The sequence below is a fragment of the Muscardinus avellanarius genome, assembly GCF_963383645.1.
Source record: "Muscardinus avellanarius genome assembly, chromosome: 11".
In the NCBI taxonomy this organism is placed as follows: domain Eukaryota; kingdom Metazoa; phylum Chordata; class Mammalia; order Rodentia; family Gliridae; genus Muscardinus; species Muscardinus avellanarius.
This window is the reverse complement of record NC_137797.1, coordinates 66,653,127-66,675,665: the sequence shown is the minus strand read 5'-3', so window position 1 is coordinate 66,675,665 and position 22,539 is coordinate 66,653,127. Positions and strand designations below refer to the sequence as shown.

Sequence of the window (22,539 nt, the reverse complement as noted above, 5' to 3'; positions counted from 1 at the left end):
TCAGTCTGTGGCCTCCGCTTTGATTCCCCGGGGCACAAGGAAGATGGTCCCATCCGCAGCCTGTTGCAGTGCATACTCTTCAGGGGAATAGCTGTTGCCAGATTCATCCCGAAGGTGCTGGAAAATGTCACGGTACAACTCTGCCAGCTGTTGGCGCATGACCTCCAGGGTACGGTCTGCCTCCCCTCGAGCCCTGAGGAGCCTTTCTCTTTCATTGCCCAGCCGCTCCAGCTCCCGCTCCAACTGCACAATGGTTTCCAGCTTTCTCTTGCGACAATTCTGGGCGGCCACTTTGTTCTTGCCCCGGCGTCGGATGTCCCGAACTAGTGCCAACTGGCTCTCCGTCAGTGGGTAGCGTGCCAACAGCTCATTAAAGTCATCTACCGGCAAGTTGACAATCTTATCCGTAGGGAATGGGATCTTCATGGCCAAGGCCCGACGCTCATCCCGACTCCCCGCCTCCCCGCGTGTAGTAGGCTTAGCCCTCGAAGGGCCTGAGGAGGGATCTAAGGCCAAGGGGGTCTCAGCAGGTGGTAAGGCATAGTTGGGGTGGGCCAAGGAGCCGGGCATAAGTGAGTAAGGGTACTCCACCGGGTACATCTCTACATACTCGCTCCGCCGCCGACCAGCCTCCGTCCCCTCCAGCTCAAGAGATTCAGCATCACTGTAGTTGAGGGATAATCCTGAGTCGGATTCTGGGTCCTCTTGGGGCTTGGGTGGCCCCGCGGGCAGCCCAATGTCCAGGAGTGCTAAGGGGTCTGGAAGGGGCTCACTGAGCAGGCCTGAGAGGGTTAGCGGCTTGGAAACTGGAATGCCCATGTTGCCACAAGGGAATGGGGGGTCTTCTGGGACCTGGGTTGCGGATACTTGGAGCTCATAAGGTGGTGGAGGAAGAGGGAAGCCCGCTTCCTGGCTGATGGAGCAGGGGCAGTAGACTGGGGGTGGTGGAGGTCCAGAATAAGGGCCGGAGACTTGGGGCTCAAATGATGGCTCACTGGGAGCAGTTAGACCCTGCAAGGAAAGACAAAGGGTATGAAGACATGCTAAGGAAAAGCAAGCAGCACTGCCAGGGATCAGAGGGTCCTTCTGAAAGACCCAGCGAGTACCGAGGGAACAGAAAGGTGCCAAAGAGCATGGCATGGCAAGAAGAAAGCCATGTAACCGAGAATAGAGATCACTGAGGTCAGACCTCAGAGACCACCTAACGCTAGAACGTTACAGAGCCACCGCAGGAGAAGAGCTTACTAGGTTGAAAGGGCTTGTGCTCCTTTAATTCCCTCAGAAAAACAAGTACCGTCATTCCAGATGACCCCTCAGAAGCCTTCCTGCTGTGGTAATCTAGGGTCAAAGGGTCAGGTGTGGTTCCTGGCCTTGCCCTGGGTGCCCAGCAGAGGGAGCTGCTGCGTGGGCGGAGGGCTAGGGCAGATCCCAAGGGCACCAGGCCTGGGGGCAGGGAAGGGAGACAGGGCAGGCCCAGCGCCAGGGCTGGGGGCTAACAAGCCCTGGAGAGCAGGCACAAGCGGTACCTTCTCTTGAGTCCCTCTGTCTCTGCCCAGGTGCGGTGAAGAGAGAACACGCTGGAAACAAGGCCCCCAACCCACCAGCGGAGCCACCCTGCTCCAGCCCAGCTGGGGACAAAGGCATCATTGTTAGGCCAACAGTCACCCCTTTGTCCAACTTGCAGGAGGAAAGGACCCCAGCATAGTCTGACTCCCCTTCCCGAGGCCCCTGAGCCCTGCTCTGCTACCTGGGGAAAAGGGGCCCAGTTGCTAAGGGCAGGAGAGGAAATGAGGGAGGAAGATGGTAGGACTGAGAGAGAGGTCAGAAGACTGTGAGAAAGCCAAGGGGGAGGGAGGGCCAAACAGAAGCAGAGAGCTAGAAGCTGCTGAGAGGAGCCACCACCCCAATCAGATCATCCCATCCCACTGGGCCTACCTCCTTCTCCCCAGTGCTCAACTCCCTCCACACGTCCCACACACTCTTGTAGTTTTTGGGTATTTTTTCCTCTTCAGTACTGGGGGTGGAACCCAAGGTATTCTACCTTCGAGCTACACTCTCAGCCCTATTTTTTATTCTTTATTTATTTATTTATTTATTGCAGGGGCATTTGACCTCCAAGCTACACCCCCTGCCCAATTTTTTTATTCTTCATTTTGAAAGAAGGTCTCAATGAGTTGCAGAGCCTCACTAAGTAAGTAGCTGAGGCTGTCCGTGAACTGCAATCCTCTGGTCTCAGCCTCCCAAATGCTGGGATTACAAGCGTGCACCACCACGCCCGGCTTATTCTTTATTTTATGGTATTGGGGATGGAACCCAGGGGCATTCTACCTCCTAAATTACACCCCCAGCCTTTTTTTTTTTTTTTTTTTACGGGTCTGGGGATGGAACCCAGGGGCATTCTACCTTCAAGCTACACCCCCTGCCCTATTTTTTATTCTTTATTTTAAAACCAGGTCTCACTGCGTTGCAGAGGGCCTAAGTAGCTGAGGCTGTCTGTGAACCGTGATCCTCCGGTCTCAGCCTCCCTAATGCTGGGATTACAAGCGTGCGCTACCACGCCTGGCTTATTCTTTATTTTAAAACGGGTCTCACTGAGTTGCAAAGGGCCTCACTAAGTAGCTGAAGCTGCCCGATCCGCCGGTCTCAGCCTCCCGAATGCTGGGATTATGAGCATGCACCACCAGCCCAGCTTTGGTGTTTCCTTTTCCAGAGTCTGCAACACTGTCAGCCCCAGCCCTGCCCGGCCCACCGGCCTGTCCAGGTGCCTCCACCTTCCCTGCTCACCTGCAGCTCAGTGATGGACATGATCTCTTGCCAAGTCAGTTCCATTTCGCCAAGCTCCGGGGTGGGTGTCTGTATCACCCTGTTCCTGCTCTGCTGAGGAGGACACGGGGGCATCCTACTGGGCCAGGGCCCAGGCCAGGTTTCCCCAAAGCCCAAAGGGCCCCCAGCAATCTGCATGAAGAGAGAAAAGTATTAGAGCTGCTTCTGGTAGGGTGGCAAGCCTGTCCTTCCTGAGGGGGGGGGGGGTTCCTCCGCCTTCCCCTGAGAGGAGGAAAGACCTCATCACCTCCCACATGTGAGACTCACCAACCAACCCTTAGGCTGAGCCGGTTTCTGTGGTGTGGCCTCTCTTACCAACTGCTGCAGCCATACTCACTTTCTCTGGGAGCACAGTAAGTCTTTATCTGTTTTTCAGACAAGATGCCTTCTCTTTCCCCTACTTCTTACTCCCCAAAACTGTATTCTTGGCCAGAGACAGTGTCAGATTTCCTGGGGGATGCTTGGTTTGGTTTTCCATTGGGAGGAGTCACCTCAGTTTTCCTCCTGTGGCCTGGGTTTTAGGATCTCAGCCTTGCCTTTTCTTTCCAAGAGGAGAATGAGTGCTTGAGGATCCCCAAGGAGTGTGTTTGGGAAGTGCTAAGCAGACAGCCCCTCCCCTTCTGTGAGATATGACCCAGGCCTGGTGGCTGATAGCAGCCCAGCCCTCTCCTCCTACCCTGACCCTGGGCTCCTCTGCCTGGACCAGATAAGAGGGCTATCAGCTGGCCACAGGCAGCTGAGGCAGAGGAGGAAAGGGCTCCGGAGACACTAGACCCCCCACAACATCATCTTCATACTCAACTCACACAACCAGGGGTCTTTCCTTTTCTGAATAGTGACAATCATAGCAAAGGCCTGTTAAGCATTTGTCAAGAACTGTCCTGGTAAGCCAGGCATGGTGGTGCAAACTTGTAATCCTAGCATTTGGGAGGCTGAGACCAGAGGATCGCAGTTCTCGGACAGCCTCAGCTACTTAGTGAAGCCCTCCGCAACTTAGTGAGACCCTGTTTCAAAATAAAAAATAAAAAATTAGGGCAAGGGGTATAGCCCAGAGGTCAAATGCCCCCGGGTTCCATCCCCAGACCCGCAAAAAAAAAAAAAAAAAAAAACTGTGCTGGTGCTTTACAAGCATGAGATTATGAGGTTGATTTTGTAAGGTTCATTGAGAAACAGAGCCAAGCTGAAAAATGGCAGGATGAGGTCTGGAACCTGGCTCTGCCTGCCTGTAATGCCTTCCAGGCCCCTCCCCAGCCCACTCTACAGCATCCATACTCTAGCCTCTGTTGGCGGGCTACCTCGGTTGATTCTTCCTGTGGAGTGTCAGTCTCTTTTCTTCTGGGCAATAGCTCTTTAGATTCTTTTTTTTTTTTTTTTTTTTTTTTTTTGGTGGTACTGGGGTTCCTGGAAGCCCTTCTACCTCCGGGCTACACTCCCAGACCTATTTTTACATTTTTATTGGGGGCTACACTCCCAGACCTATTTTTACATTTTTATTGGGGGCTACACTCCCAGACCTATTTTTACATTTTTATTGGGAAACGGGGTCTCCTAAGCCAGTGCACGTGGCTGGCTTCAAACCTGTGTGATCCTCCTGTCTCTGCCTCCCAAGCACTGGGGATTACAAGCATGCGCCACCACACCCGGCTAGATTCTTTAATACAGACTTCCCGGCAGCCCCTCTTCCTTTGGATTGAATAAAGCCGCAGTGTGATGTTGGGCAAGCCTTCTCGCTGCTCTGGGCCTCTGTTTCCTCATTTGAAAAACTAGGCAGCCTCAGAGGTCCTTTTCTACTTGGACAGCTTTAGAATTCTCAGCAAAGTCTCATCCCCGTGTTGACCGCTGTACCAGTCCCTCTCCTCATACTAACTCCTTATTCCCTGACACTCATCTATCCCTGCAGCCTCTGTTCTCCTTGTTCAGCAAGAAATTCCAAGGAAGCTGGGCATGGTGGCGCACGCTTGTAATCCCCGCGCTTGGGAGGTGAAGACAGGAGGATCTCACAGGTTCGAACCCAGCCGCACTGGTTTAGGAGACCCTGTTTCCAAATTTTTAAAAATTATAAAAATAGGTCTGGGAGTGTAGCCCGGAGGTAGAAGGGTTTCCAGGAACCCCAGTACCACCAAAAAAAGAAAAAAGAAATTCCAAGTCGATTTGGCTAGGCCCTCCAGATTGCTTAGGGCCAGATGCTGCACACACACACACACACACACACACACACACACACACACACCACTACCACCATCATATAAGTAAAGACTAGCAGGCAAAGGCTAGCTGAGAAGAGGACAGATGACAGGACTGGATTTCATCAAGTTGCACAGCCTTAGACCACCTGCCGTAAGGATAGAACATCATGGTGCTCAATACAGATTGACTTACCACAAGATTGGCAAAATTACAAATTACCCTCTTTCTTTCTTTTTTTTGGGGGGGCGGTAGCAGGGATTGAACCCAGGGGCATTCTACGCTGATCTACACCGCCAGCCCTATTTTATTTTGTATGTTTTATTTTATTTTATTTTATTTTTTTATTTTTTTATTTTTTTGGTGGTACTGGGGTTCCTGGAAGCCCTTCTACCTCCGGGATACACTCCCACGGGCTATACTCCCAGACCTATTTTTTTACTTTTTATGTGGAAATAGGGTCTCTTAAGCCAGCAAGGCTGGCTTCGAACCAGCGTGATCCTCCTGTCTCTGCCTCCCAAGCGCGGGGATTACAAGAGTGCGCCACCACGCCCGGCTTTATGTTTTATTTTGAAACAGGGTCTCACTAAATTGCTGAGGGCCTGGCTAAGTTGCTAATGCTGGCCTAGAACATGCAATCCTTCGGTCTCAGCCTCTCAGATACTTGGGATTACATGCATGCACTACCATGCCCAGTTAAAATTTGTGTGTGTGTGTGTGTGTGTGTGTGTGTGTGTGTGTGTTACCGGTAATTGAACACAGGAACATTTTACCTCCAATCTACACCCCAGTCCTATTTTTGAAATGGGGTCTCACTAGATTGCTGAGTGTCTCACTACTTGCTGAGGCTGCCCTCAAACCTGCAATCCACCTGTCCCAGCCTCCCAAGCACTGGAATTACAAGCATAGACCATGCCCTGCTCAAAGTATCCTTTTGAAAGAGGATCTCCCTGCCTGCTAGCCTCTACCCCGCTGTTATACTGCCATCCTCAGCACTGGGTGCTGATGTAAGCACGGGACCTTGGCCAGTGGGCAGAGTAAGTAGGGTGTTTATGTCTGTCCAGGATGCCATTTCAACATCGGAAACCGCCCTCCCTCACACAGGTTTGGCGGAAATTGCCCAAAGGCAAAATGAATGGAGAAGGGGCTGGGAGGGCAGGGACCTGACTCTTGCTTCATAGTTCCTCACCACCCCACCCCTCTTCTGTCTCTCCTACCTTCCCGGATCTGAGTCTAAGGTGCAATACAAAGATCCTGCTCTAGGAGGCAGGAGACCAAGTTCTCTGGCCTTCAGGATGGATGGCCTGCCAGGCATCAGCTGTGGTGGGGCACACTTGTAATCCCAGTACTTGGGAGGCTGAGACCAGAGGATTGTGGTTCACAGACAGCCTCAGCTACTTAGCGACGCCCTCTGCAACTTAGTGAGACCCTGTTTCAAAATAAAAAATAAAAAATAGGCAGGAGGTGTAGCTCAAAGGTCAAATGCCTCTGAATTTCATCCCCAGACCCGCAAAAAAGAAGAAGAAAAAAGAAGAAAGCCGGGGTGTGGTGGCGCACGCTTGTAATCACAGTATTTGGGAGTCTGAGACAGGAGAACCGCGGTTTGAGGACAGCCTCAGCTACTACTTAGCGAGGCCCTTTGCAACTCAGTGAGACTCTGTTTCAAATAAAGAATAAAAAATAGGGCTGGGCATCTGGCTCAGAGGTAGAATGACCCTGGGTTCCATCCCTAGTACTGCAAAAAAAAAAAAAAATGGTTTTTAATTAAAAATAAAATAGGGCTAGAGGTATAACTTGGAGGTAGGTTGCCCCTGGGTTCAATTCCCACTACCACACACACACACACACACACACACCCCTCTTCCATTAAATGGACTAGAGGATCCTTGTTGTTATGAGCAGAAGTAGAATGTATTTAGCTCAAGGAGTCACAAATTTTATTGTGGACCACATTCACCTGTAAAAGCAGCTGCCTGAAAGCCGCCATAGACCTGCCGGCTGAATTCATAGCGCAGGTGCCCAGGAAATAACATTTTAACAAATGCCCTGGTGATTCTGACAGGAGGCCAGTTTCACCTTGAACAGCACTGGGGTGGTCCAGCTATATGGGTCCACAGGGAGACAGAGAGAACAGTGAATGGTTTCTAGACTCTTCTAGCTTCAAACCCTTGATCCAAGCAGTCCCTCTTTCGGAGCCTAGACAGCCCTCTTTTTATATTTTTTCTTTGTGTGTGTGTCTGTGTGTGTGTGTGTGTGTGTGTGTGTGTGTGTGTGTTTAATACTCAGGATCTAGCCCAGGGCCTCGCATGCTAGGCAAGTACTCTAAGCACTGAGCTACACACACCCCCAGCCCTTTTTAAAATCTTTGCTTATTTATTTATTTATTTGGGGAGGAGCTGGTGATTAAGCCCAGGGGCGCTTACCCTCCGAGTTACACTGTAGCCCATTTTACTTTTTGTTTAGAAACTGAGTCTCCCCAGGTTGCTGAGTCTCACAAATTTGCTGAGGCTGGTCTTGAATTTGTAGCCCTCCTCTCTCAAATACTGGGATTACAGGCGTGCACCACGGAACCCACCCCTCTTTGTTTTTATTTATTCAATTATTTTTTTGAGACAGGATCTTGCTCAAATATTCAGGCTGGCTTCAAACTTGTGATTCTCCTGTCTCAGCCTCCTGAGCAGCTGGGATTACAGGCAAGCACAAGTGCCGCTAAGCCTGGCAATATCAGCCCTTTCTAGTGAAGACCTAGAGTTCAGTCTCTCACTCTCCCTGTGGCAGGAAACTGAGCACACACAACGGGACTGGGAAAGGCAGGAGTCTGGGAGGCTGCGGGAAGGCAGTTGAGGACCTTGGCCAGTTTTAGCCAGCTCTCTGGTGAAGCAGTGAGTTTGCACAGGCTGCGGGTCGGGTCATGGGGAGGCTGACTTCCCTAGACACGCAGGATAAGGGGTGGTCTATTCATTGGGCATAGGCCCTTTGTGGTCTCTGGAGCCTGCCTTTCAGAGGACTAGCAAGCTGGCAGCAAATGAGTTAAACTGGGCTGGGCGTGGTGGGGCAAATTTGTAATCCCAGCGCTTGGGAGGCTGCGACAGGAGGATCGCACAGGTACAAAGCCAGCCTCAACTACTTAGTGAGGCTTTCAGCAACTTAGTGAGACCCTGTTTCCAAATAAAGTATTAAAAAATAAGTCTAGGAGTATAGCCTGGAGGTAGAAAAGGCTGAGTTCTACCCCAGTACCACCAAAAAAAAAAAAAAAAAGAAAGAAAGAAAGAAAAGAAAAGAAAACAAGAAACAAACAAACAAACAAAAAGGAAAAAGAAAGAAAGTGCAGAAACTGGGGAGATCTTAGGAAAGTGAAGTGGGCTCCTGTACAATTTACCTTAGACGTGTGTGTGTGTGTGTGTGTGTGTGTGTGTGTGTGTGTGTGTTACTGGTAATGGAACCAACGGGTTTTCTACTTCCAGGCTACACTCTCAGACCTATTTTATATTTTATTTGGAAAGAGAATCTAAGTTGCTGGGAGCTTCACTAAGCAACTGAGGAACTGAGGCTGGCGTGTGTGTGTGTGTGTGTGTGTGTGTGTGTGCACGTGTGTGTGTGTGTGTGTGTGTGTGTGTGTGGTACTGGGGATGGAGCCCAAGGGCATTCTACCTCCGAGCAACACCCCCAGCCCTATTTCTTATTCTTTATTTGGAAACAGGGTCTCACTGAGTTGCAAAGGGCCTCACTAAGTAGCTGAGGCTGTCTGGGAACCGAGATCTTCCTGTCTCAGCCTCCAGAATGCTGGGATTACAAACCTGCCTGTGCCACCACACCCGGCTGAGGCTGGCTTTGAACCTGTACAATCCTCCTGTCTCAGTCTCCCAAGTACTAAAATTATAAGCATGTGCAACCACGCCCAGCTTTTTTTTTTTGTACTGGGAATTTTACCACCAAGTTATACTCCCTATACTCCTAGTGCACACGCTCTCCTCCCTCCCCCCACCCCGATACTTGGGATTGAATCCAGGATTATTCTATCTCCAAGCTACACCAATAGCCTTTTAATTTTTTTTTAATTATTGTTATTTTTTGTGGTACCAGGGATGGAACCCAGGAGCATCCTTACCGCCGAAATACACTCCTAGCCCTATTTTTTTTTTTTATCCTTTATTTTGAAACAGGGTCCCAATAAGTTGTGAAGGGCCTCACTAAGTAGCTGAGGCTGGCCTCAAACCTGCGATCTTTCTGTCTCAGCCTCCCAAGTACTGGGATTACAAGCGTGCGCCACCACGCCCAGCATATACATTTATACTTTTATTGGTGCACTGTAATCTCAAATCATAAAGAAGTTCGGAATGCTAGGGACAAACGTGCACACAACACTTGGTGAGCTTCCTCTTGGCTCCCTCCTCACTCTCTCTCATACCTGATATTGAGACTGACCTTGGTGATTCTATATATGTACACAGGGTTGGTGAAAGTATTACTTCCTCAGCCCTTTTTAGTATTTATTTATCTATTTATTTCAGTTTTGAAACAGGGTCTTGCTAAATTGCTGAGGCTGGCCTTGCTCCTGCCCTCCTCCTGCCTCAGCCTGCCACGTACAGCCATCAAGGGCTGTGCCACCATGCCCAGTGTTCCTGCAACCTGAGATCACACAACCCCTTTACTCCACTGGGTTGGCTTATTCCTTCTCTTATTCCTCAACATTGTGAGCCAGGTAGAAGTGGAACCATCTCCAGAAACTAAAATCTGTCCCCCTCAATCATCCTTGATGGTCATAGGCAGAAAATTCTTTGCAGTGCTGGAGATTGAATGTAGGGCAATTGCTCTACCGCCTATCTACACCTTCAGCCCTGGAAAGATCTGAGCGTAATCCTTAAGTACTCACCAATGAAGCTTCTGCTTAGGGAAATAGAATCATCTGGAGAGGGATGGTAGGGAGAGGTAGACTTCTGACCTCCACTGTGGTCCTAGGCTCTTAACTTCCCTGACCAAGGAGCTTGCCTCAGGGTTCCTGTCCTAAAGCTTATTAGACATCGCCACCTCTCCAGGCATCTATGCTATTCGGACAGTGGAAGGATAGGGAGGGGTCAGATAAGCCTGGGTAAGATTAGAGTCGGGCGTGGTGGCACATATTTATAATCCAAGTATTTGGGAAGCTGAGACAGGAGGAGCGCAGGTTCGCAACCAGCCTCAGGTACTTAGTGAGGCCCTCCCCAATTTAGTGAGACCCTGTTTCAAAATAAAAAATAAAGAGCCAGGCGTGGTAGCGCACACTTGTAATCCCAAGCATTCACTTGTAATCCCAGCATTCAGGAGGCAGAGACTGGAGGATTGCAGTTCAAGGACAGCCTCAGCTACTTAGCAAGGACCTTCAATTCAGTGAAACCCCGTTTCAAAAATAAAAAGACTAAAGAGCCGGGCATGGTGGTACATGCTTGTAACCCCCGTGCTTGCGAGGCTGAGACAGGAGGATCTCACAGGTTCAAAAACAGCTTCAGATACTTAGTGAGGCTCTCAGCAACTTAGTGAAACCCTGTTTCCAGATGAAATATAAAATAGGTCTGGGAGTATAGCCCGGAGGTAGAAAGCCTCTGGGTTCCAACCCCAGTACCACCAAAAAAAAATATATATATATATATAGGGCTGGGGCTATAGCTCAGAGATAGAGGTAGAGTGTCCCTGGGTTCCATCCCCAGTACCACAAAAAAAAAAAAAAAAAAAAGAAAGAAAGAAAGATTAGGGAAGCCAGGTATGATGGCACACACTTGTAACCCCAGCATTTGAGAAGCAGAAACAGCAGGATCATGGTTCATAGACAGCCTCAGCTACTTAGGCCCTTTGCAGCTCAGTGAGACTCTTTTTCAAAATAAAGAATAAAATTAGGGCTGGGATCTGGGCGTGGTGGTGCACGCTTGTAATCCCAGCATTTGGGAGGCTGAGGCAGGAGGATTGCAGTTTGAGAACAATTCAGTGAGACCCTGTTTCAAACTAAATAATTAATAATAATAATAATAATAATAATAATAATAATAATAAGGCTGGAGGTGAATGCCCCTGGGTTCCATCCCTAGTACTGCAAAAAATAAAAAATAAAAATAGGGCTGGGGGTTTAGCTCAGAGGTAGAATGCCCCTGGATTCCATTCACAGTACCAAGGGGTGGGGAGGCACAGCCTGTAATCTCGGGAGGCTGAGGTAGAAGGATTGCAGCCTCAGCAAGCAGTCAGACTGTTATCAACCTACTGAGATCCTGTTTCAAAATAAAAATAAAATAGGCCTGGGGGTGTAGCTTGGAGGTAGAATGCCCCTGGGTTCAATCTCTAGTACTTAAAAAAAGAAGCCAGCCAGGCTGGTGGCCCACACTTGTAATCCCAGCATTTAGAAGGCTGAGACAGGAGGATGGGGTTCGCAGACAGCCTCAGCAACTTAGTGAGGCTCTTTGCAACTCAGTGAGACCCTACTTCAAAATAAAGAATAAAAAATAGGGCTGGGGGTGTTGCTTGCTTGGAAGCAGAATACCCTTGGGTTCCATCCCCAGTACAGAGAGAGAGAGAGAGAGAGAGAGAGAGAGAGAGAGAGAGGAAAGAGCTGCCAGGCGGGGTGGTTTGTAATCCCAGGACCTGGGGGGCTGAGAATGGAGGATCCAGGTTCGCCTCAGCTATGAGGCTCTCAGCAACTTAGTGAAACCCTGTTTCCATATATTAAAAAAAAAAAAAAAAAAAAAAAAAAAAACTCGAGGTAGAATGCCCCTGAGTTCAATCTCCAGTACTTAAAAAAAAAAAAAAAAAAAAAAGCCAGCCAGGCACGGTGGTACACACTTGTAATCCCAGCACTCCGGAGGCTGAGATGGGAGGATCACAGTTTGTGGACTGCCTTAGCATCCTCCTCGGATGAATCCCGGGGTGGAGAGAGAGAGAGAGGGAGAGGGAGAGGGAGAGGGAGAGAGGGAGAGAGGGAGAGAGGGAGAGAGAGAGAGAGAGAGAGAGAGAGAGAGAGAGAGAGAGAGAGAGAGAGAGAAATAGCTGAGCAGAGTAAGGGAACTCAGCCCCCTGGCAACATACTAGACTCAAATGTGGGGGCAAGGGGGGACAGGAGGGGACACATCTCTGCTGTCCTATCACTCTATCCCTAAACCTTAAACTTCAGTGGTTTGAGGCCAATGACTAGAGTCGCCAAGCTGGGCAGATCTGATACCTCTCCCTTCTCTTCCTCTGCATACCAGCCTTCTACCTCCCAAGCAGTCAGGGGCTCCAGGTAGAAGGTGCTCTGGGCTTGAGATGCCTTCCTCTCCCTTCTTGTTCCAGCTGATCTCTACTGCCCGTGGGCAGACAAGAGAAGGGACAGTGGGAGACAAGAACCTGGACCCACCAAACACCCCATCCTGCTGTAACCCTCTCAGATATCCAGATATCCTGAGCCTCCAATCCTCAGCTTCCCCCAAATCTTCCCTGGGAGCAGGACAAAGCAGAATGGAATGTTACCCTACACCTGAGAATGGCCGGCTCCCCCAGGCCAGCCCATCAGCTGGAGGGTTTCTTCTGGCCACTCCTAGCCCCTCGGGGTGCCTCCGAGACCACTATGTGGTCCCCATCCACAGCCTTCCACTTGAAGGATCCCAGAACACCCAAGAAGCTATCCAAGCCTTCTCCAAGAAGAGTTCCCAGAGATGTCAAATTCCTAAACCAGGGGCAGTCTGGGAAGCTCTCCTAGAAACACTGAAAGTTGATTATTCTCTCCCTCCACCTCCCCAGCCTGCCTCTTGGGATCCCCCAGGAACCACTTCCTCCCGCAGCCCACCTTCCAGGCACCTGTGGCAGAATCCAAGCAAGGTGAGGCGAGAGATGGGGCTCCTGGTGTTGACTCTGGAGAGTCTGGGTCACAGCTGGCACCTCCTGGGCGCGGATCCCTGCTACCTCCGAGCACCTGCGGGGGCCGAGCCCCGCCCCCGGGCCATCGCTGCGCGCTGAGTGTGGAGTGTGCAGCGCTCCACACTTCTCTCCAAGCCCTTCGCCAGAGTTCTCAGTCCTTCCTCCAACCCTCCCCTTTCCCCGTGGCCCTCCTCTCCTCCGGCCCCTCCTGGCCCAGAGAGGAAACTTGAGCCCGGAGCGGTTTCTGCCCACACCCCGCCCCCGCCTTACTCCTAGCCAGCGGGGGCGCAGGGCTCGAGCCTCTGCCGGCCGCCCTTTCAGCGTCCACTCGAAAGCGACCTCTAGACTTTATACAGCTTGAAGCCGCCTTCCTCTGCCCTAAGAGCCGGGTGTTTAGCTCGGCAGCTGCTTAGGCTGGTAGGCATTCAGGGGACCCGCTTGATTTAGGGGACCCGGGGCCCTGAGAGCTGGGGAGGGGAGCTATTTTTGGAGGAGGCTGCGCTTTGATGTGGCCCTTCACCTGTAGCCCTCTCCTTCCCTCAGCCTCAAATGTCCTGGGACAAAGGCTTCTTTCTTGGCCAGGGTTCCTTTTTTCTTCAGTGTGTGAGGGGAGTTGGATTGGGGGGCTGCCCAGTAGGGAGATTATTCAGACCCCAGGTGCCCCCTGCCTTCCTTTCTTTCAAGGAAATCGCCCTAACCACATGGCAGCCACAGGCAGGACACAGCACAGGTATCAGATTCAACCCCTAGCACCCAGGCAGCTCCGCTCAGGCCAAAGTGTACCCCTCAAAAGTCATCCTTTTGCCTCCCAACCACCTGATCCAGGCCCAGGCCAAACAGACCTCTCTAGATATTAGGAGAAATTTCCTCCCCGTGTTTAGTAGCCTCAGCTCCGAGGAAAGTCCTTCTTATGTCTAGCTACAATTTTTTGAGTAGCTCACACTTTTTCTCTATATTTTTTCCCTCATGATGTAAGCTAAATTGGAAACATTCATTTTTATTTATTTATTTATTTTTTGGTGGTACTGGGGTTCCTGGAAACCCTTCTATAGTTTAATAGTTCTGGGCTATACTCCCAGATCTATTTTTATACTTTTTTAAAAAAAATTTGGAAACAGGGTCTCTTAAACCAGCGTGGCTGGCTTCGAACCTGCGCAATCCTCCTGTCTCCGCCTGCCAAGCATGGGGATTACAAGAGTGCGCCACCACACCTGGCTAAATTGGAAACATTTAAAGACTGGGGAAGCAGACATGTGGCACCCCAACATAGGAATTGCATTCAAACAGCATGTTCTGATAGGATTGTATTCTGATAGAACTGTTAAAATAGTAAAGCCAGAAACCAGGTGTAGTAGTGCATGCTTGTAATCCCAGTATTTGGGAAGCTGAGACAGGAGAAACACAGGCTTGAGAACTGCCTCAGCAAGTAGTAAGATTCTCATCAACCTGAGACCCTGTTTTAAAATAAAAATTAAAAATAGAGTTGGGGGTATAGCTCAGAGATAGAATGTTTCTGAGTTCAATCCCCAGTACCACAAAAATAAACAATAATTTAAAAAAATAGCCAGGCATGGTGGCACACGGTTGTAATCTCAGCATTTGGGAGGCTGAGATAGGAGGATCATGGTTCGAGAACAGCCTCAGCTACTTAGTGAGGCCATTTGCAACTCAGTGAGACCCTGTTTCAAAATAAAGAAGAATAAAAAAAATAAGGCTGGGGGTGTAGCTCGGAGGTAGAATACCCCTGGGTTGCATCCCCAGTACTGGGGGGAAAAAAAAATGGAGGCAGGCATGGTGTAATCCCAGTTCTTGAGAGATTGAGACAGGAGGATCACAGGTTTATGGCCAACCTCAGTAACTTAGCAAGGCCCTCCATAACTTAATGAGAAATTAAAAAGAAAGTAAAATAAAATAGGGCTGATAGCTGGGCGTGGTAGCGCACGCTTGTAATCCCCGCACTTGGGAGGCTGAGACAGGAGGATCGATCGCATGGGTTCGAAGCCAGCCTCAGCTACTTAGTGAGGCTCTCAGCAACTTAGTGAGACCTTGTTTCCAAATAAAATATTTTAAAAATAGGTCTGGGAGTATAGCCTGGAGGTAGAATGCCTCTGGGTTCCACCACCAGTACAACAACAACAACAACAACAACAAAAATAGTTCAATCCCTAGTACCACAAGGAAGAAAGAAAGAAAGAAAGAAAGGGAGAAAAAAAGAGAGAAAGAAAAGCATAAGCCAAGCATGGTGGTACACTCCTATAATCCCAGTACTTGGGAGTCTGAGACAGGAAGATGGAAGATTTCAGCAACCTGGTAAGACCCTGTTTCTAAACAAAAAATAAAAAGAGTAAAAGAGTTGGGGGTATGGCTTGGAGATAGAATGTCCCCGGGTTACAACACACACACACACACACACACACACACACACACACACACACACACACACCTGTCCCAGATGATACACAACATTGGCCATGAGCCCTCCAGGCAAGTGATGGTGCTTGATTTCTCCTTGGCCATTCCTGTTTTCTCCTAAGATCCTCCATAACCCAGAAACACAAGGAAGCAGTTAAGAGGCAATGCTGATGCCGCAAGGTGCCTCCTGAGCTGGCTGGTGTGTGCTGGGATTAATCAGTGCCCATGCCCAAACGTGGCAAAATGCTCTGAGTTCCATCCTTAACCCAGGAGATCATGACTGCACATGCATTTTTTATGCAGGACAGGAGGCAACCCATGACTTCATTGTAAATTTCATGTGGATTCAGAATCTCCTGATAACCTGGGCATGAATCTGGATCACACACATGCAGATAGAACTCTCACTTGTATACTTATTTGGGCCCCTCAAAGGGGAAAAGGGGTGGTGATAGTCATGCTTGTGGCTGAATATATAATACCAGGTTACAGATAGTACACAAACATTTACTGAATGAGAACTACCAGTCCAGGACACTGTACATATGTCATTCATTCATTCATTCAACAAATATCTATTGTCTACCATATTTTATACTCCAAAACCACAAAGATGAATAAGACATGTCCATATACTACTGACGTTTAGTTAAAGAATCACATTAATAAAGATCTATGCAAGCCGGGAGTGGTGGCCCACGCTTGTAATCCCAGCATTTGGGAGGCTGAGACAGGAGGATCATGGTTCGTGGACAGCCTCAGCTACTTAGGCCCTCTGCAACTCAGTGAGAACCGGTTTCAAAATAAAGAATAAAAAATAGGGCAGGGGATGTAGCTCGGAGGTCAAATGCCCCTGGGTTCCATCCCCAGACCCGCAAAAAAAAAAAAAAAAAAAAAAATCTATGTATAATCCCAGCATTTGGGAGGCTGAGACAGGAGGATCAAAGTTCTCCAACAGTCTCAGTTACTTAGTGAGGCCATTTGCAACTCAGTGAAACCCTGTTTCAAAAGAATAAAAATAGGGCTGGGGGCCCGGCATGGTGTGCATGCTTGTAATCCCAGCATTTGGGAGGCTGAGACTGGAAGATCATGGTTCACAGACAGCCTCAGCTATTTAGAGAGGCCCTCCGCAACTTAGTGAGACCCTGTTTCCAAATAAAGAATAAAAAATAGGGCAGAGGGTGTAGCTCGGAGGTCAAATGCCTTTGGGTTCCATCCCCAGACCCCCCCCACACATACACACAAAAATAGGGCTGGGGGTGTAGCTCAAAGGTAGAATGCCCCTGGGTTCCATCCCCAGTACCACTAAATAAATAAATAAATAAATAAATAATAAAGATCAGTGTAGCTGGGTGTAGTGGCACATACCTGTAATCCTAGTACTTGAGAGGTTGAGACAGGAGGATCACAGGTTTTCAGGCCAGCCTCAGCAATTTAGTGTGACTCTATTTCCAAATTAAATTTAAAATAGGGAGCCGGGAGTGGTGGCGCACGCTTGTAATCCCAGCATTTGGGAGGCTGAGACCGGAGGATCCCAGTTCACAGACAGCCTCAGCTACTTAGTGAGGCCCTCTGCAACTTAGTGAGACCCTGTTTCAAAATAAAGAATAAAAAATAGGACAGGAGGTATAGCTCGGAGGTCGAATGCCCCTGAGTTCCATCTTCAGTACTACCAAAAAAAAAAAAAAAAAAAAAAAAAAAAATTAAAATAGGGTGGGAGGTATAGCTTGGAGGTAGAATACCCCTGGGTTCTATCCCCAGCACCACCAGTAAATAAATAAATAAATAAATAAATAAATAAATAAATAAATAAATAGTACTGGAAGAATCTATATAGCTGAGATAGGTACAATGCCTACTATAATCCAAGTACTTGGGTGGCTGAGACAGGAGTTTCAAGACCAGCCTCAGCTACTTAGCAAGATTCTCAGCAACCTAGGAAGACTCTGTTTCAAAACAAAAAGTAAAGCCAGGCATGATGGCACACTTTTTTCATCCCAACATTTGGGAGGCAGAGACAAGAGGATCGCAAGTTCGAGGACAGCCTCAGCAAGTAGTGAGACTCTCATTAGCCTAGTGAGACCCTGTTTCAAAATAAAATAAAAAATAGGGCTGGGTGTAGCTCAGTGGTAGGATGTCCGGGCTCGATCCCCAGTACCACAAAAGTAAATAAATAAATAAATAAATAAATAAATAAATAAAGGGCTAGGGGCATTAGCTAAGAGGTGAATTCTGTGTTCAATCCCCTGTACCACCCCCACATAAATAAATAAGATCTATAAAATGCTGTGGAGTATAAGAAGAAATCAGTTCTACCTAGTAAAGTTCAGGGAAGGCTTCACAGAGGAGGGTGAGAGTTGAGCTGGGCTGTGGAACAAGAAAAGGAAAGAGTACTCCAAGCAAAGGCGCAGAGGCACAAGGGTGCAGGGGCACAACACACGAGGAATACTTTGGGCTGGCGAAGGTCGTATGTGGGGCAATAAATAGAAGATAGGCCTTAGGGGCCGGGTTTAACTCAGTGGTAGAGTGGTTTGCTGTGTGTGTGTGTGTGTGTGTGTGTGTGTGTGTGTGTGTGTGTGTATTTGATCCCAGTCACTGAAAAATAGAAAATGAAAGAAAGGAAGGGAGGGAAAGGAAAGAAGGAAAGAAGGAGAAAAAGAAAGAGAGAAAGAAAGGAAGGAAGGAAAGATGGAAGAAGGAAGGAAGGAGAAAACGGTCCTGGAAAATTTAACCAGTGTTGTACATAAAGTGTTTTTTTTGTTGTTGTTGTTTTTTTTTTTTTTTGGTACTGGGGATTAAACCCAGGAGTGTTCTAACTACACCCCACAAACCCCAGCCCTTTTTATTTATTTTTTATTTGGAAACAGGGTCTCACTAAATTTTGTCTGGTGGTCTCAGAGTTACGATACTACTATTTCTACCTCCCAAGTCCTGAGATTAGAGGCATGAGCCACTGCACCAGGCTGTAAAGTGTCTTGAAAGGCAAGTTACAGAAAGGAAAGTGTATTCTATCTGGTAAGCAACAGGGGTTCACAGAAGTGTTTGGAGTCCTTTACTATTTATTTGTGGGGTCAGACATGGCCATCAGGGCAAGCTAGGCGGGCAGAGAACCCTCACTTAGGCAGCTATTAGGGTGTCTCTCCCACCTGTCCTCACTCCCTTCCTCAGGAGAGGCCTCACTGTGGTTCCAAGGTTGGGTCCTGCCTCCAGAGCATCCCTTACAGCCTTGAGGGAAAGGATGGTTCCTTTAGCACCACCCTCTCAGGTCCCTAAAGTCCAGAGTCCAGACCCTTCTACCCCAAGTCTCTGTTGCTCAAGTTCTCGTTTGCAAGGCTCAACAGGACAGGGATGCTGGGGTTTTCCTATCTCCAGAATCCTCCACAAAGGGAGCAGAGACAGAACACAGAGAGGAATGTAGCTTTACTATCTTCTTATTCCCCATCTCTGCCGATTGCCCACCCCCTAAAAGGTTAACTTGTTGTCACCCCTGATCAACCCGCCCCCACCCTCACCCCCACAATGTGTGTGTGCACACCAGCAGCAGCACCGGGTCAAGCCACAAGCAATGTTGCCAAACACCCCACTGGCTTATGCAACCAGCTTCCCGAGAAGAGAAGGGCAGGGTGGGTAGAGGTGGAACCAGGGGAGGGCCATGGGTCCCAGAGGGAGCTGGCTGCCCTGCCTGCTTGTCTACTGGTCTGACCGCAGTGGCCTCAGGGGCGGGGATAACACTGGCCCTTTATCAGTGCCCCACAGGGTTGCACCCGCCACCCCCTGGCTTCCTCTCTCAACAGACGGAAAAGGGCGGCAGCCACAGGGGGTAAAGGGAGGGCTGGGCGTTATCCTAGGCAGCAGAGCCTGGTGGTTACCCCGGATGGGGGAGGTGGCAGAGGAGGTCTGGGACCAGGGAAGGGGGAGGCCTTTCTTACTAAAGGACATGAGAATGCTATAAACTGAGGCCCAGGTGGTGAAGCTGGATCTAGCTCATTTTTTCCTGTGCTCCAGTAAGGATAGGATTATTATTATTATTATTTATTATTATTATTATTATTATTTTTTTTTTTTTTTTTGCGGTCTGGGGATGAAACCCAGGGGCATTTGACCTCCGAGCTACACCCTCTGCCCTATTTTTTATTCTTTATTTTGAAACAGGGTCTCACTAAGTTGCAGAGGGCCTCACTAAGTAGCTGAGGCTGTCCGCAAATTGTGATCCTCTGGTCTCAGCCTCCCAAATGCTGGGATTACAAGTGTGTGCCACGATGCCCGGCTCCTAGCCCAGTTTTATTTCTTTATTTAGAAACAAGATCTCATTAGGATTCAGAGAGCCTCCCTACATTGCCAAGTCTGGCTTTGAACCTGCAATATTCCTGTCTCGCTTTCTCATATACTGGAATTACAAGTGTGCACCACCATGCCTGGCTAAGAAAAGGATTTTTTTTTTTTTTTTGGTGGTACTGGGGATGGAACCCTTCTACCTCCGGGCTACACTCCCTGACCTATTTTATATTTTATTTGGAAACAGGGTCTCTTAAACCAGAGAGGCTGGCCTCGAACCTGTGCAATCCTCCTGTCTCTGTCTCCCAAGCGTGCGCCAGCACACCTGGCAAGGATTTTTTTTTTAAGTCTTTTTTTTTAAATTTATTTTTATTGGTGCATTGTAATCATACATCACATTGGAATATAAGACTTGAGAGGATATACAAGCACACATCATCCAATTAGCCCTCATCCAGTCCCCATCCCATTCCCTCCCCCTCCCTAGATCCCATGCTTGTTTGGTGATTAACTTTGATACATATCTTGTTTGGTGATTAACTTTGATACATTTGTTTATGTACCTCCTGCTTTTTAAAGAGGCTCCATCCTCCCCTATTCTATACCCTCTGATTGGTCACCTTAATTGCTTCACTATAGGGCCCTTTCTATAGCTCGGCCACTTCCTGTTGCCCCTTTCCTCCTAGTTACTGCTGATTAGGGGAAGCATCTGATTTTAATTTTCTGCGATATTTCTCTGTGCATGCCGCGTTGCAAATACCGATCCCACTCTTGATGGCCCCAGTTGTGGCCTGGCTACCCGGCGGACTGATCCAGACCTCGCTGCCTCAAGCAGTGGCCTTGCCTCATGGGAGGCCCCGGTTCTGGCCTCGCTGGCCCTGACACTGGCCTAACCCCTCAGCTGGCTCCGATCCCGGCCTCGGAGGCCCCAGCACCAGCCTTCCTCACGGCAGGCTCCAATGTTAACCGATGGCCCCGGCACTGGCCTAACCCCTCGGCATGCTCCGATCCCAGCCTCCGAGACCCTAGCACTGGCCCTGCCTCGTGGCAGGCTTCGATCCTGGCCTCGCTGGCCCCAGCACCGGCCTGACCCTTCGGCAGGCTCCGATCCTGGCCTCAGAGGCCTCAATAGTGGCCTTGCCTCACGGGAGACTCCAATGCCAGCCAGTGGCCCCGGCACCGGCCTAACCCCTCAGCAGGCTCTGATCCCGGCCTCAGAGGCCCCAGCACAGGCCTTACCTCATGGCAGGCTCTGATCCCGGCCTCGCTGGCCCCGGCCCCGGCCTAACCCCTCGGCAGGCTCTGATCCCGGCCTCGGAGGCCCCAGCATCGGCCTTGCCTCGTGGCATTTTAAAGTCTTCTATGAGCCGGGCGTGGTGGCGCACATTTGTAATCCCTGCGCTTGGGAGGCAGAGACAGGAGGATAGCGCTGGCTTAGGAGACCCTGTTTCCAAATAAAAATGTAAAAATAGGTCTGGGAGTGTAGCCCAGAGGTAGAAGGGCTTCCAGGAACCCCAGTATCACAAAAAAAAAAAAAAAAAAAAAGTCTTCTAAGAGGTCCCTTTCCTCAGTTAGGAACTTTCAGAGGAGCTAGGTGTGGTGCTGCATGCTTAAGAGGCTGAGACAAGCCAGGCTTGGCACAGTTATAATCCCACTTGGGAGGCTGAGACAGGAGGATCACAGGTTCGAAGCCAGCCTCAGCTACTTAGTGAGGCTCTCAGCAACTTAGTGAGACCCTGTTTCCAAATAAAGTATAAAATAAGTCTGGGAGTATAACCCCGAGGTAGAAAAGCCCCTGGGTTCCACCCTCAGTACCACACACACACACACATGCAAACACACACGAATAAAAAATAGGGCAGGGGGTGTAGCTCAGAGATCGAATGCCCCTGGGTTCCATTTCCAGACCTGAAAAAAAAAAGATAAAAATATCTGGGTGTGGTGGTGCATACTTGTAATCCCAGTACTTGGGAGACTGAGACAGAAGGATCACAGGTTCAAAACCAGCCTTGGCAACTTAGCAATGCTCTCAGCAACCTAGTAAAATCCTGTTTCAAAATAATAAATAAAGTCAGGTGTACTGGTACATGCTTGTAATACTAGACCTTGGGACACCGAGACAGGAGGATTGCAGGTTTGCAGCCAGCCTTACTTACATAGTGAGACCTTCCACAGCTTAGACCCTGTACTTAAAAAAAAAAAAAAAATAGAGAGCTGGAGGTGTAGCTGGGAGGTAGAATGCCCGTGGGTTCAATCCTTAGTGCCCAAACAGAATAAAGACTGGACATTGAATCATTTTTCTTTTCCCCTCTAGAATCTTGAATCATAAAACCTGGGCTTGGGTTCCAGCTTGGCTTGGGTTCCTGCATTTATTGGCTGTGAGATCTCGGCTAACACATTCGTTTCTCCCCCTTTTTTTTTTTTTTTTTTTTTATGCAGGTCTGGAGATGGAACCCAGGGGCATTCGACCTCCGAGCTACACCCCCTGCCCTATTTTTTATTCTTTATTTTGAAACAGGGTCTCATTGAATTGCAGAGGGTCTCACTACATAGTAGCTGAGGCCGTCTGTGAACTGAGATCCTCCTATCTTAACCTCCCAAATGCTGGGATTACAAGCGTATACCACCATGCCCAGGTCTTATTCTTTATTTTGAAACAGGGTCTCACTAAGTTGCCAGTGCCTCACTAAGTAGTTGAGGCTAGCTTCAAACCTGCAATCCTGTCTCAGCCTCCCAAGTACTGGGATTACTAGTGTGTCCCACCATGCCAGGCTTATTTTTTATATTTGAAAGAAGGGTCTCACTAAGTCGCAGAGGGCCTCACTAAGTAGCTGAGGCTGGCCGAAAACTTGGGATCCTCCTGTCCTAGCCTCCCGAGTATTGGTATTACAAGCATGTGCCACTATTCCTGGTTTATTTTTAATTTTTTTTTTTGTGTGTGTGTGTGGTGGTACTGGGGTTCCTGGAAGCCCTTCTACCTCCGGGCTACAC

The 22,539-nt window shown here is 49.0% G+C and overlaps 2 protein-coding genes across 2 annotated transcripts in view; one reads left to right on the top strand and one right to left on the bottom strand.

Moving 5' to 3' along the window:
• NFE2 (nuclear factor, erythroid 2) lies at window positions 1–2,898 on the bottom strand (the record flags this gene model as incomplete). Its single annotated transcript, XM_080705805.1, has 2 exons — window positions 1–1,011; window positions 2,785–2,898. 2 exons carry the CDS (start codon window positions 2,896–2,898, stop codon window positions 1–3), a joined length of 1,125 nt encoding a protein of 374 aa, XP_080561931.1.
• Window positions 2,899–9,763: 6,865 nt separating this feature from the next.
• Window positions 9,764–22,539, top strand: part of COPZ1 (COPI coat complex subunit zeta 1) — a gene marked incomplete at both ends in the record, with an annotated part of 67,314 nt that continues 54,538 nt past the window's right edge. Inside the window, 3 exons of the mRNA XM_080704874.1 lie at window positions 9,764–9,806; window positions 12,298–12,379; window positions 12,767–12,822. Coding sequence (XP_080561000.1) covers window positions 9,764–9,806; window positions 12,298–12,379; window positions 12,767–12,822 — 181 coding nt within the window. The remainder of the gene's footprint in view (window positions 9,807–12,297; window positions 12,380–12,766; window positions 12,823–22,539) is intronic.